The 15,098-nt window shown below is 37.3% G+C and overlaps 2 protein-coding genes across 2 annotated transcripts; one reads left to right on the top strand and one right to left on the bottom strand.

Annotated features, from left to right (window-relative positions):
- Nucleotides 1–57: 57 nt before the first annotated feature.
- Nucleotides 58–2,927, bottom strand: LOC116774834 (myrosinase 1-like). The gene is made up of 6 exons (XM_061524147.1): nt 2,781–2,927; nt 2,593–2,696; nt 1,506–2,176; nt 1,121–1,426; nt 777–1,021; nt 58–402 (listed from the first exon to the last, which is right to left on the bottom strand). Exons 1-6 carry the CDS (start codon nt 2,801–2,803, stop codon nt 225–227), a joined length of 1,527 nt encoding a protein of 508 aa, XP_061380131.1. The 5' UTR covers nt 2,804–2,927; the 3' UTR covers nt 58–224.
- A 7,579-nt stretch (nt 2,928–10,506) lies between these two features.
- On the top strand, nt 10,507–13,648 carry LOC116774836 (myrosinase 1-like). The gene is made up of 6 exons (XM_061524008.1): nt 10,507–10,649; nt 11,217–11,320; nt 11,499–12,169; nt 12,245–12,550; nt 12,755–12,999; nt 13,408–13,648. Exons 1-6 carry the CDS (start codon nt 10,627–10,629, stop codon nt 13,565–13,567), a joined length of 1,509 nt encoding a protein of 502 aa, XP_061379992.1. The 5' UTR covers nt 10,507–10,626; the 3' UTR covers nt 13,568–13,648.
- Nucleotides 13,649–15,098: the final 1,450 nt, after the last annotated feature.

Below are 15,098 nucleotides of genomic sequence, written 5' to 3' on the forward strand. Positions count from 1 at the left end.
TCTTTCATCATTGACAAGTTCTGTTATGTTAGGTGAGGAACATTGGCGAAAGAAAAGTCAAAAATTTATAGCATATATTCTCTAAACAATTTTCTCAAGTAGGTTCTCATCAAAACAATCAAAACTTCCTTAATAATTACGATCATCAATATATTTGTAAAAATCAAATTGCAAATAAAAATAAGATTCTACTGTAAGCATATTTATTGCAAAAAACTATTATATCAGTCTGTGTAAAAAGATCGGTTCCCTTCATCAATGCTCATGTCCAGGGTATCAGGTTCATATTCTTCATCAATCATCCGACTCTTGATGATCTGTTTGTAAACGAAGGCTGATTTACGAGGAGTTCTCTCACGACCTGGGCTTGAGAAGTTGACACGATACAGGCCGAATCTCGCTCTGTTAAAAGATCTTTATTATATTAATCTATCGCTATCATAACTATACGTAACAAAACAACCTAATAAAAGATAAAATGGGATGACATTGATAAGAATTAAGATAACATGAGTATGATGATTATGGATCAAGAATAAGATATTATGTAATGAGATCTAAGATATTCGCGAGTTTTATTCCTTTAAATGAAACTAATATTTTTCGGATAAACTACGCGTGATTTATTTTTGTAAAAAACTACATACTCCCGACGTTTCGGTTACTTTTCAGCAATAGTGATCACGGGCAGACGAGATGGGTATGTCTGTCAGTTGGTCCTTGTTATTTATCAAGATATAATGTGTTATGTAAATTTTTATCTTAATAAAACTCACCCGTAACCCTCAAACCATTCAAAATTATCCATCAAGCTCCAAGCCATGAATCCTCGCAGATCCACTCCATCTTCTATGGCTTTAAGAGCATCGTTTAGCGCAGCACGGTAGTATCTAATTCTATCATCATCGAGGATATCAGCTTCCTGAGGCGAGGACCAGCCGTTCTCCGTGATATAAAATATTGGACCGTTGTACCTCTTGTGAAGATTTATCAAGGCATCGTAAAGACTGTTAGGTGTTTGCTAAAAATATGTCTGTATTTTAATTATAAACTAAAAAAACGAAGTACGTCAATAATACGAAAATAAACGAAGTATAGCATTTTACATCATATTACTTACAACTAACCACGCAGACGCAGATTTTGGCCACTCCGGGGGTGCGTAAGACCCAACATCAATGTCGTCGTATAAAGATGGCACTGGATGAATTATCTTGTATTCCGTGGCAGACACAAAGCTGCTGGTGTAATGGTTTACTCCAATGAAGTCACCAGTACCTCGTATAAGTTCTTTTTCTTCATCAGTGAAATTTGGTAAACGAGATCGTAGGTAACCCTGATTAGCGCTTTTCTCTGCAACAATTTTAACAATCTCCTTCGGAAAACCTCCTTCCTTCGAATATATCGGTTTTATGTAGAGATCGAACTGGAATTATAATAGTTAAGTAATTTAACATACAAATCTGATATGAGACAAAATATTGTAAGTCTTTAATAAATCGTACGTCCGCTTGTCTTTTAATTTCAGCAGCAAACTTATCTTGTTCAGAATCAGTTAGTGGTAGATACCATCCTACACTGATGGCAATACCACACACACCGCCTTGAGATTTCTTGAATTCGTTTTTATAAACCCTGTACGCCCGAGCATGGGCGAGGAGTAGAGTTCGAGCGCAATAGTAAGTACCAATATCAGTTATATTTAAAAGTGGAGCTTTGGTCGCACTGCCATAACCTTGATGACAAAACTCTTTTGGTTCATTGAAAGTAATCCAGTGCTTGACTCTGTCTCCAAACTTTCCAAAGACCACACGGACGTAGTCTTCAAACCACTCTGGGAATAATGGATTCATGAATCCTCCCAAATCTTGTAACTTCTGTGGCAAGTCCCAGTGGAACAGAGTGACCATGGGCGTTATACCGTATTTGATCATTTCATCTATATAGTTGTTGTAAAACTCAACCCCGGCATCGCTGACTTTGTTGGCCAGGCCATTGGGTAGTATTCTAGACCAGGAGAGAGAGAACCTGTAAGCATCTAGCCCCAACTCCCTCATCACCTCCACATCACGTTTGTAGTTATTGTATGTGTCGGCTGCAACATCACCATTGCTCACATCCTTGATTACGTTAGGGTTGGTGTGAGTCAAACGATCCCATATATTCTCGCCTTTGTCTAAAAAAATAACAAAATATGCTTATTCCTCTATACAAAGCTTATAGCCATCCTAACTGGTGGAGCTGGCCGTTTTAACTTCGTAGTTACGTAGAATAAGTTCATACAGAATCAAAATATAAGGCCGTTTTTCCACTGGAACTTACAAGCTATATATTATTCTGATGTATGGACATGTATACATACAGACATACAGTGTTTGCTTCAAGGTGCAAGAAACATCTGCGGGCAAACTTTAGTCTGTAAGGTGTCGGTAGGGTTACAACTGGACGTTAAAAATGTACAATTTAGTTTTTCTATAAATTCTTAATATACATATTGAAACAGCTTATTTTGTCAGTATTATCATTGGATTTGCTGTAGCTCAAGATCAAATGATAGTTTACACTAAATTAAATAAACATTAAGAGCATCACCATCGGCGCTCCATCCTCCTTCTATCTGATATGCTGATGTGGCAGCCCCGAACATGAAGTCCTCAGGAAATCTTCTTTCTTGAGCATGGCTGCCGATTAACAAGCTGAAATAAATAAATGCAAAATCGGCTACTAACTCACCAACTAGGTTTAGGGATTCGTAACGAAATATTTATAAATTATCATACCAAAGAAATGATAACAACTTCATATCCACACGTCCAAGCACCTCGTATGTTACTTAGAAACATCCTATCAGCTGTGGGATCGGTGTTCCGAATGAGATAAATTCGTGCATAAGATTGACTACTCAGTATTCAAAATGAATTGTTTTATAAAACTTTGAATTAAGCTTGTTAGATAATTTTTTGCAGAGAATCTCGCTTACCTTGGACTTTAGCAGAAAACGAGATGCTTCTGAATTTGTCCAATACTACCTTAGAGTGTACAATTTTAAGTTGAAGATATTTTCTATCTGTTTCCAAATTTATTGTCCTTATAAGATTAAGAAATATAAAAATATAGGCAGAAATAAAATACGTTATTTATTGATTTTGTTTTGAAAGGAAAATAACTCTATTTAGATAATTTTTAACACATGTCTAAACAGAACACAAAAAATGCAAGTTTTTGGTCACCCATCGGATGTGGACTTAAGAATTGACTTTGAATAAATAAAGCCCATCACTGTCATTTTTTTTTTGATAAAATATAATCTTTTATGTGCAAAAATATTCACGGAAAATTCGTGTAATCCATTGCCTATAATTTTTGAACGGTCTGCCGCGGTCTACATATAAAACGTTCGATTGAAATTACAAAGACTAAACGATGTAATAGTCACATTTTAAAATATAAACTTTAAGTTTCATAATAAAGTCAGAAGTCACAAACACAATCGAAGTCTATAGAATAGAGAGAGTACTTTTTTTTTTAGAATTTTAGATTACAGCAAACAGCTAATATTTTTTATGATATTAAAAAACCATTGTGAGTGTTGTTTTAATGACGGGACCAATTCTAACTAGACTTATGGTTACTTACTTACTTACTTTAGTTACTTCAATGAAATTACTCAAAAAAACAAAATTGTTAAAGTTTGTTATTATTCATCCACAGAGTAAAAATCAGGGTAACAGTATAAATATTGCACTGAAAACTTCCTTAGAAAATATTTAAACAAAATCTCAACGTACAATGATCTTTTACATACGTGTGTTGTTTCAGATCTGATATATATGTGTATTGGGTGTTGTGTAACTTACTGCAAATGTTATAAGGTGTATATGTATGTATATTATATACATGTATATAGGTGTATATGTATGTATATATATATATTGTAGGAATATGAGAGGGTAGGAGAGAATCAATGTAGGAATATGAGAGGGTAGGAGAGACTCAAACGACATATAAGCAGTTGTCAGAGGACCTCAGGACTCTTTTTCGTTCGTAACGCGCGTTGGTGTGATAGTTTAGTCGTTAGTAGATTTTAGAAGTGTGTTTAAATCTTTCTTTTGTGTTATATTCGGATTTCATTTAACGATTAGTTTAAATCAAGATAGTTGAAAGTTATTCATTTAGAATTGTTTTTATTTTTGTGTAAATTTAATAAATTAGCGGTGGAATTGTATCGAATGTTATTTTTTTAAAAAGTCAATTCTTACTTTGTTTCTAAGATCAGAAGTGCGATACGTACCTTGAGAACCCCGTTTGGTAAGGCCTTGTTATTTCAATTTACCCACACATTATTTTTTTTTGTGTTTTGTTAAATATTTCATTATAACTGTTTTTTTTAGACACCGAGTTATTTTAAATATCGTGTTACGTTATTATCGAGAATATTAATTTGTGTTAATTACTTTGTTTAAGCGGTGAGTAAGCTTTTATTGCGTTTGTTTGTTGATACGTTAATTTCTAGCGATCATACTTATTTAATTATTTTATTTTGTTACTAAAATGTCTGAACGTGAACGCAATTGTCTTGATAGTAATCCTCGTCGTGATCGTAGCTAGAGTCAGGGTAATAGTTCCCGTGAGCAATCCTTTGATGAGAATAACATGTTGAGACTTGATATGGAGGCAATGATGTCTCGTCTTAAAACGTTAGAGGCGAAAACAAGGGCTTCGTCCATGCCGCACCGCGCGTCGGTGAATTCACACGACTATGAGGAATTGCGTTACAAAGGTTTGACGCCCGGTAGCGTTTGTAATAGGCAGTCATCACGACAGTTGCAGACACCAACGCGCGTCCGCGATATATCTCGCGTTTCCGATCGTCGTGTACCCTATAGAATGCGTGAATTATCGTCGATAGGGCATCTGGTTTCTCCGACGCATGTGACTTGACGTGAAGCTACCATTCAGAATGTTATCATCATCAGGATCCGAGACCTCGCTCGATCACGACAAGTAGGCGACGCGGGTATACCGTTGGAATTAGTACAGGCGAGTGTTACCGATTGCATTGCTAGTGCCATCAGATCAATTAGTACGGCTGAAAAATCTCGGTATTACTATATTTCGAACTTTGACCCAAATCTACACAACTTTGACGATTAGTGCATACAAGTTGATTGCTCGAAAGTTTTAAACAATTGGAATGATTTAGAATGCCTTTCGCGAATAAGAAATTGTTTGTTAGGGGATGCGAAATCTTGGCTCAATGAATGGGTGTCTAGCTACCGTAGTTGGACCAATTCTAAGAAAGAATTCAAACCTTTATGTCCTGAAGTACCAGATTTTGCTGGAATATTGTTTGAAGTTATGACTAAGAATTCCGATCACTATCCAACGTACGCGTAATATGTACGCCGGTCGATACTTTGCTTACGTATAGTGCAAGGACTCGGTGAGGAGCTTATTTCGGTTATAATTATTCGCAGTGTCACTGATCCAAATATTAGGGCTACGGCGACAAATGCTAGAGACGAAACCTCTTAGCATTCAATGGATTCACCGTGCGGGTGCAGGGTCCATTGCGTTGCAGGGAGTGGAGCTTCAACAGTGCCTGGGACTTGCGACCCAGGTGTAGGTTTAAGGGGCCCCTAACTAACGCGCGTTAAACGCTCACCTCCACTGTCCAAGCTCCTCTCCCTACCTAACCATATTTGAAAAGAACCTACTAGGGCTGCCTTCGAAGTACGTTCCAAGAACGAATTGATGTGAGTTCTGGACAGGCCCAAGTCTTTTAGCAGGTTGTAGAGAGATTTAGCCGTTATACCTATTTCCGAATGATTTAGCCGAATTCTTTTCAATCTATGTTAAACCAAATACAATTAGTATTTCGAGACAACTATACTCGCGTTCGGAATTGTGAAACGTTACGACAGATAGACGATCTCTGGAATATTCACGTAAACGTAATCTGAGTGATATCAGGTGCTTTTTCTGTGGGCAGTTGGGGCAAAAAGAAGCTTTGTGTAGTAAGAGACCCAAAGTCGAACGGTTATCAGGGAGTTTATCAAATAGTGAGGGCGTTAAGTTATCTAGGCTCGAACCATGCACATATTTTATGAATGAATGGTGATGATTGTTCAGTCTGATGTTTCGATGACAATTGATACACCTCTGGTAGGTAACTATTTAGAGAGGGTTACTAAGAGGATAATTAATGAATTCTCTCGGTACTTTATTACGGGAACTGCTACGTCAACCGTAAACATAGGCAGCATGTCAATTAAACTTAAATCCAGCATTCCTGTGTATAATCGGTCATATCAACTCTCACACGCTGAAACGATCCGTGGTCGTGACATAATAACAGATTTGCTTGAAAAGCAAATAATAAAGGAATGCTCGTTTTTAGCTACCACTATTGAATACCTGGGTCGTACGATTAGTAAAGGTCAGGATAGGCCAAGTCGTCAGAAAGTGCGGGCCTTAATTGATTCAGCCGAACAAAAAAAAATCTTAAGCAAGTAAGGCAATTTCTGGGGTTTGCTAGCTATTTTAGGCGGTATATAGCTGGGTTTGCCCAAAGGGTTCCTTGCATAGCGGCACTTACTAAAAATGGAGTTAATTTTCATTGGGGAGCTGAACAACAAGCCGCTCGTGAGTACATTATAGATTGTCTTACAAGTGAGCCAGTACTCGCCATTTATGATCCTACACTGCCAATAGAAATACTACACAGATGCGAGCTCGATTGGTTACGGAGTCGTCATGATGAGAGTGCATAAGGGCAATCGTAAACGAGTACTGTCTTATTGTAGTAGACTCACTCAGGGGTCTGAGAGGAAGTAGCACTCGTACGAACTGAAGACGCCGGCAGTGATTAAGGCATTAGAGTATTTCAGGCATTATCTTGTGGTTGCACACTTCATCGTGGTTACTGACTGTAACGCGTTAAAACTTACCCAACGTAAGAAAGACTTGTTGCCAAGGGTGGCTCAGTGGTGGGTATACCTCCAAGAATTCGATTCTAACCTGGAATATAGAAAAGGTTGTTTTTTGTCCCATGCAGATTATCTTAGCCGCAATCCGGTTAACTTATGTACCATTAAGAGACCGTTAAATTGGGCGCAAGTTGCTCAGGCTTCTGACGAGAAAACTCACTCTATAAAACAAAAACTGGTGGATGGGCAGTTAAACCCCAGTCGTTATGACATCCTTTAAGTCAAGCTCTCACCTATTGGTGAAAATCATAATTTTTGTTGTTATATTCCAAAAGGCCATAGACTGTCTTATGTGTATTTTTCACGACGAACATGATCATCAAGGGGCTGATAAAACTGTAGACTTGATAATAAAACACTTTTAGTTCCCAGGGTTGAGAACATTTGCAAAAAAAAAATACAATTCCCATTGTTTGGTTTGCCTTTCTCATAAAAAGGTAGCTCGTGCTCTTTCACGGCTCATTCATTCATGGGAGAAAACCAGACGTAGCATTTGAGGCAGTCCATATGGACACCTTGGGCCCCCCTACCAGAAACTGACGGTCACCGTCAGACGCGTTTTCAAAATTATGTTTAATGTATCCCATGTTCCGACAAGACACTGACGAACTAAAGCAACACTTCACTACCATGGTGTCTCTCTTTGGAACTCCAAAATTAATTGTCACTGATCGGGGACGCATGTTTCAAAGCACTGATTTCCTTAATTGGGCCAAGGACTTGGCCAGCTGTTTTGTTGAGGTTACAGCTGATCCTAAACATAACAAAACGCAAGACAACTCAATATTCTGCCTTAAACCTGCTTATAGGTACTGAAGCTGCCACACCGCTCATACGTAGTTTGATACGAGACGTTACTGTTGAAGGCTCAAGTGGTAATCGAGAAGTCCTTCGTCAGATGAGTCGTCAGAGGGCATCTAAACTCCTTCGTGCCAACTAAGCTCGTCAAGATGCCTATGCTAACTAGAGACGTAAACCGGCTCACTCTTTTGAACTACATTCCTTAGTTTTTGTTAGCAAGGTGGCTCAGTCAACAAGGAAGCTGGACTCATGTATGCGGGGACCACACCGGGTTATGAAGACACTATCACACTGCCGATATGAGCTGCAGATGTTAGCTGGCTCATACGGCAAATCGACTCGAGCAGCTGCGGAATATATGGTCCCGTGGAAGGGAGAATGGACTCCCGATGTGTGTTCTGCTTACTTTGATGGTGAGGTATTTGCCTTATTCTGCCTGAAATTTTGACTAAAACTCCTTTTGAGATTTTATTGAAACTTAATCCCATTGTGTTTTTTATTTTAATTTTGTTTTGACACAAATCTCTAAATGTATTGGGGTTAAAGCGAGGAGACATGAGTTACTTGTTACGATGTGAGCGTTTGTCTTGGAGTGTATCGGACACGCTGTATTAGAGGTTAGATCTCTGGGTCTGGGATAGCTGTCTTGGAGTGCATCGGACAGGCTATGCCAGAAGTGGCGCTGTGCCTGGGACAACCGTTTGCCTTGGAGTGCATCGGGCCCGGTTGTCCTAGAAGTGGTGTTGTGTCTGGGATAACCGATTGCCTTGGAGTGCATCGGGCCGGTTATCCCGGAGGGGACGCTTAGGACGGAGATAGCCGTTTGCCTTGGAGTGCATCGGGCAGGTTATCTCGGGAGGAGGCTGATTCTGGGATAATTGTTTATCTTGGAGTGCATCGGATACGTTATCCCAAGAATCTAGTCTCTTGGTTAGGAATTAATTTAGTATGTTCGGAAGCTTGACTTTGATAGTGAGTTGTCTATCGAGCTGTGGTTGTAAAAGATCATGAGTTTATTTATGGGATGTTGGTCGGCCAACATTGCCTGTATCAGATGGTATGTTTTGGAACATGTTTTTATAATAACCTTCACACACACACCAAGTCATGCCTCAAGCAATTCCTTGTGGGTCTCTGACGAGGTGTGAGGGGGCGCTCTTCCGACAAGTCCCGCCCCAAGTGGTTGGTTATTGGGATGTTTTACAACCACTTTGTGTGGGCTATGTTTGTTTAGCTCACTTTACATTGACGTTAACCATGATGTTACTGTTGAGTTAAATCAAAAATCGAAAAGATTTCTGCCGTTATATTTCTCAATTTCAGACGTAGACAATGAGGGAGAAGAGTTGTGTCATGACGCCAACTTGCCTCCGGAGGTTGACCTGCCTGTGGAGGGGACTGAGCCGCAACCAAGCCCGTCTGGAATGTCAAGACATTCAAAACTGAATACGTCTAGTGCGAATGAAAAGAATTTCCTGCCCTTGGTGCTAATACTACGTTTTGGACGACAAGAAAGTTAAACACAAAGGAGCCCGGGGACGTGCTCATGTCAGGAAAGGCCGTGTAGGAATATGAGAGGGTAGGAGAGAATCAATGTAGGAATATGAGAGGGTAGGAGAGACTCAAACGACATATAAGCAGTTGTCAGAGGACCTCAGGACTCTTTTTCGTTCGTAACGCGCGTTGGTGTGATAGTTTAGTCGTTAGTAGATTTTAGAAGTGTGTTTAAATCTTTCTTTTGTGTTATATTCGGATTTCATTTAACGATTAGTTTAAATCAAGATAGTTGAAAGTTATTCATTTAGAATTGTTTTTATTTTTGTGTAAATTTAATAAATTAGCGGTGGAATTGTATCGAATGTTATTTTTTTAAAAAGTCAATTCTTACTTTGTTTCTAAGAATATATATACACCTCGATCATGATAAAGCGTGTCATGCATTTCTAACAGTCACTTAAATATTTTGGTAAAAACAATAAACACTCGAACTATGATTATATTATTTACGAATCCGTTTCCTTATCACTTATATAACTACCACATGATTTTAATCTAAAAAAAATATATATAATAAATCAATTTACAAATGATGAGTTCTAAGATTTTCGCGAGTTTTATTCATTTAAATGAAACTAGTATTATTCGGATATACTACGCGGATCTCATTATTTAAAAACTACATAATCCCTCGTCACCTCGTCTGCCCGTGATCACGATTGCTGCAAAGTAACCAAAACGTCGGAATTATGTAGTTTTTAAATAATAAAATCTGCGTAGTATATCCGAATAATACTAATTTCATTTAAATTTAAAAATGTATAAGCAAAGTGCACTACACAAATTTTATACAGGATGGTCCGAATGGTTCCTATTTGAACCGGTGACCTTCTATCAAAACAACATTAATACATGAATATTTAATACTTTGGAATAACTTTGCACCGTATAAATAAATCACTTTGAAGGTTCTATACGATTTAATAAAATTCATAACAAAAGTGTGTATCAGTCGTAACAAAATAAAATTATATTTTTAAAAATCTTTTTTTATTATATATATAATTATATTTTTAAAACTCTTTTTTTGTCTATAATATACAATAAAGATAAATGCAATATACGTACTGTATATAACAATTAAAAAAAATAAAATTACCAGTTTTAATATTAAAATAATAATAATAATAGCTATGCTAAGATTTAGTCACAGATAAGTTTGCGAGTCACTTATCTCGATCGTATTCGTCGTAGGAGTGCTGTGTGTATATAAGAGATGTCCAATACATAACAACAGCAGCTCTGGTTGGAACGCGCTGGCGCGTCAGACGCAGACACTATGAGGATACTGCTGTTTATAGGGTGAGTGACACACGTTATATGTTAAAGAGACCGACACTGACACGTAACATTTTAAAAATCGCTTTTAATATTAAACGACATTATTTTGTTTTATATCGATGTGATACATACAGTGATACAGTACATACTATTTAGTCTTCAGAGTAAAATTTAAGTCATTTAGATTTTAAATTTGAAAATTCAATACGTGTTATAAAAGTCTCATAAAACTAATTTAGCCCCAGTCTGATACACAAAATATTACATATTTTCATCGTTCTAAAATTATTGACTTTTCATTTTTCATATTATTAACAGTTTGACTTTTTAAATCCTCATCTAATGAAATTGCCAAATACATGTTGTCAATCAAATAAAAACAGAAAAAATAATAGCTGGGAAAGCTTTTTGGACTTAATTACATCTACTTAGGCAGTGAGAAGTTTCTTAAGGGCGATATTTATTATTCTACCCTTATTTCCTTCACACAATGACATAAATATAGACAGCTTTTACGAATTTCCACGCATAAATGAAGAACTGTTTACTAAAATACAGTTCTTTGTAACATTAACGAATCTTTTGTAGGTTGTTGATTGGCAGCAATGCTCAGGAGAGAAGGTTCCCAGACGACTTCCTGTTTGGAACCGCAACAGCCTCATATCAAATAGAAGGGGGGTGGAATGCCGATGGTAACTACCTTATTTGCGTTATAATTCACGGAAACAAAGTCAAATTTAATTTTATGTAATTAAATAGTTTAAAATAACTGTTGCCAAAACCAGTACCTAATGTAGACAAGATCTGGATATATATTTGTGGTCTGGATATTTATTCGTGGTTTTCTGTAGACTCTTAATATTATTTTAGATAAAGGGGAAAACATATGGGACCGCATGACCCACACCAAACCTAACGTAATCAAGGATGTGAGCAATGGTGATGTTGCAGCCGACACATACAATAACTACAAACGTGATGTGGAGATGATGAGGGAGTTGGGGCTAGATGCTTACAGGTTCTCTCTCTCCTGGTCTAGAATACTACCCAATGGCCTGGCCAACAAAGTCAGCGATGCCGGAGTTGAGTTTTACAACAACTATATAGATGAAATGATCAAATACGGTATAAAGCCCATGGTCACTCTGTACCACTGGGACTTGCCACAGAAGTTACAAGATTTAGGAGGATTCACGAATCCATTATTCCCTGAGTGGTTTGAAGATTACGCCCGGGTGGTCTTTGAAAAGTTTGGAGACAGAGTCAAGCACTGGATTACTTTCAATGAACCCAGAGAAATCTGTTTCGAAGGCTATGGTTCAGCAACCAAAGCGCCTATCCTAAATGCAACCGACGTCGGTGTTTATTACTGTGCCAAAAATCTGGTTATGGGTCACGCTAGAGCTTATCACGCATATGTCAATGACTTCAAGCCGAGCCAAGAAGGTGTCTGTGGTATCACAATAAGTGTGAATTGGTTCGGGGCGTTGACAGATTCCGAGGAAGATCAATTTGCTGCCGAAAAGAAGAGACAAGCAGAAGTAAGATATATGTAGGAATGTATTAGAATTGATGGTGAGAGGTAGTTACTTATTTATTCGCATAATTGATTTCAGTGGGGGCTCTATGCTGAACCTATTTTCTCTGAAGAGGGTGGGTTTCCTAAGGAATTAGCAGAAATTGTTGCCAAAAAAAGCGCTGAACAGGGTTATCCTCGGTCGCGTATGCCAGAATTCTCTGATGAAGAGAAGGATTTCGTAAAAGGCACTGCTGACTTTTTTGGAGTAAATCATTACACAGCCGGCTTAGTATCTGCAACTGAATATAAGACTCACCACCCAGTGCCGTCTTTATATGATGATATTGACGTAGGAAGCTACTCTCCCCCGGAGTGGCCACAATCTGCTTCATCTTGGTTAAAAGTAAGCATTCAATTAATATGTGCCAATAAACTAAAAAACTAATGAATGGCAATAAACATTCTTTCAGTTAAGGTGTGAATCACGAACAAATTCAACTTTTTTTTTGCCCTTGTTTCTGTATAGTTTTGTTTCATTTCAATCATCGTTTCTATTGTATATCTAGTTATGTTCAGCGAGGTATTAATGTGAGCTTTTTTCTAACAGTTAGCACCAAACAGTATTTACAATGCCCTCACTCACCTTCACAAGAAGTACAACGGTCCCATATTCTACATCACGGAGAACGGCTGGTCCTCGCCTCCGGAAGCTGATATCCTTGATGATGACAGGATTAGATACTACCGAGCGGCTTTGAACAGTGTGCTCGATACCTTGGAGGCTGGAGTGGATCTACGGGGGTACATGGCATGGAGTCTGATGGACAACTTTGAGTGGATGGAGGGTTACACGTAAGATTTATCTATACATATTTATAATAGATTATATGTTATCATTGGTCACTTGGTGAGATAGATAACATTATTTGATAAGAGCAACCTTTTAGACCGACGTAAACACTTGTACACGAGATGATAAGGATTGGATTACGTTGATAGAAAATAACAGTAGATTGTTACATAACTGTTGTCGAAGGTTTAATCAAAGATACCCTAGGTTGTGCTATTTTTTTACCTGCATGTTTTATATGAATTATATTTATTATATATTAATATTATAATTGCCATGTATCCTTTAAAAGCAAAATAGAAGTTTTTTTGTGCACCTCCGTTTCTGTATAAAAAATTACGGTATATTTCAATTGAGAGTAACGGTCAATATTGTTTCGGTATAAATTATTTAGATTTATGACGTTGCAGGGAACGTTTTGGGCTGTACCGCGTTAACTTCTCGGACCCAGGTCGTGAGAGAACTCCTCGTAAGTCAGCCTTCGTTTACAAACAGATCATCAAGAGTCGGATGATTGATGAAGAATATGAACCTGATACCCTGGACATGACCATTGATGAAGGAAACTGATCGGGACATATCGTTCGTGTTATTGTAAACATACGAAAATTTGTGTTAATATTATAGTTGTTACACGCTAAATTGTAGAAATTGTGTTTCATTTTGTGATAAGCCTTCCTAAAAATGTTCCTAACTTAGTTTAACGTCAGTGATAGAACCTATTTTGAGTGTTTATTGTATTTTTTAAAAATCACAAGATTATGAGAAAATTAAACAAAATTGAACAATAGTTTTAGAAACTTCATAGCGTCAAGAGACTATATTTTGTATTTCGGTGTGATAAGTCCTACACTACACATTGTCATATGTGATAGGTAGTTAAGTTATCTTATTCCATGGGTCTAGAATCTAAATAGCAACATTAAATTTTGATTTATATTGAGCTAATACATTAGTTGTCTGAGTGGTCCAGATGAAATAAATCTATTAAATGGGAAAATAATCTCGTTAGTCGCTACTTCAGTGATCTTGATAGAGCTTTCTGGAAAAAGACAAACTTTTACTTTTATGAATTCCCGAGAGTTGGAAGATTTCCAATGAAGCAATTGGTGCTGATTCTTCAAAAAATACACCTATGTATGTTATTTTTGACACCATTTTCCATTTTTGGAAACTATTAAATGGATTTTTTTATAATGTTATTTGCATATCGATCGATTAAATGATGAAAGGCCGAGGTTTTCTTTGTAATATATAAATAGTTGCCCAGTGAAAACTTTTCTTAGGTATCAACATAAAGATACTCGCTGTTATTGACGGGAATGGCTCTCAAATATTCAGATCTTTTACAACATCACCGTTCCGTTCCATTGGTGTACAATCAATGGTAATGTTGAATCGTTTATTTAATTAGCTTGTATAAAAGAGACAAAACCTCTCAGCCTTCAATGGATTCACCATTGCAGAGTGCAGGGTCCATCGCGTGGGACTGTGCTTTACTCGTATGTACTGTGACAGCCGTAATGATAACAATATCTTTAAATATTTCTCGCAAGGGATTTCGAGCTTTCAGTACGTACCTACATGTCACCCGCAGCTATTCTTCGTAGAATAAAAATTGATTAAACTTCAGTTACAAGTCACAACAGGCTGCCGTAAGCCATTCAACTGTGATAATTGATAAAATAATCAAGTTAACCTTTATTAAAGTCGGTTAATTTTCTTACTTTTCCCAAAACTATACACAAGAAAACAATTGCGTCTATTAATTCTAGTATCTCATTCTTTATGAGGAGATTATTAATTGATTAACTATGTTCGTTATATTTAGGACTATATCTACCGAGCTCAGAAGTTAGCGGTTTATAATAAACAAACAGAACATATCACTATAAATCAGAATCATTGCGCAGCAGAAGGTAGACCTTTAATATACCTAAGAAACAAAACTGTACCAAGAATGCGTCCCTGTGGAACGCCCAGTCTTGAAGGGCATCCAGAATATTACATTAGGTATATTGACATTGCTTGCATCGCTGCGGTCATTCGCAGAGTGATTTAATTTAACCTGCAATGTCTGATGCTCTACAGTCTACAGCTT

This window comes from Danaus plexippus, chromosome 23 (genome assembly GCF_018135715.1).
Source record: "Danaus plexippus chromosome 23, MEX_DaPlex, whole genome shotgun sequence".
NCBI lineage: Eukaryota > Metazoa > Arthropoda > Insecta > Lepidoptera > Nymphalidae > Danaus > Danaus plexippus.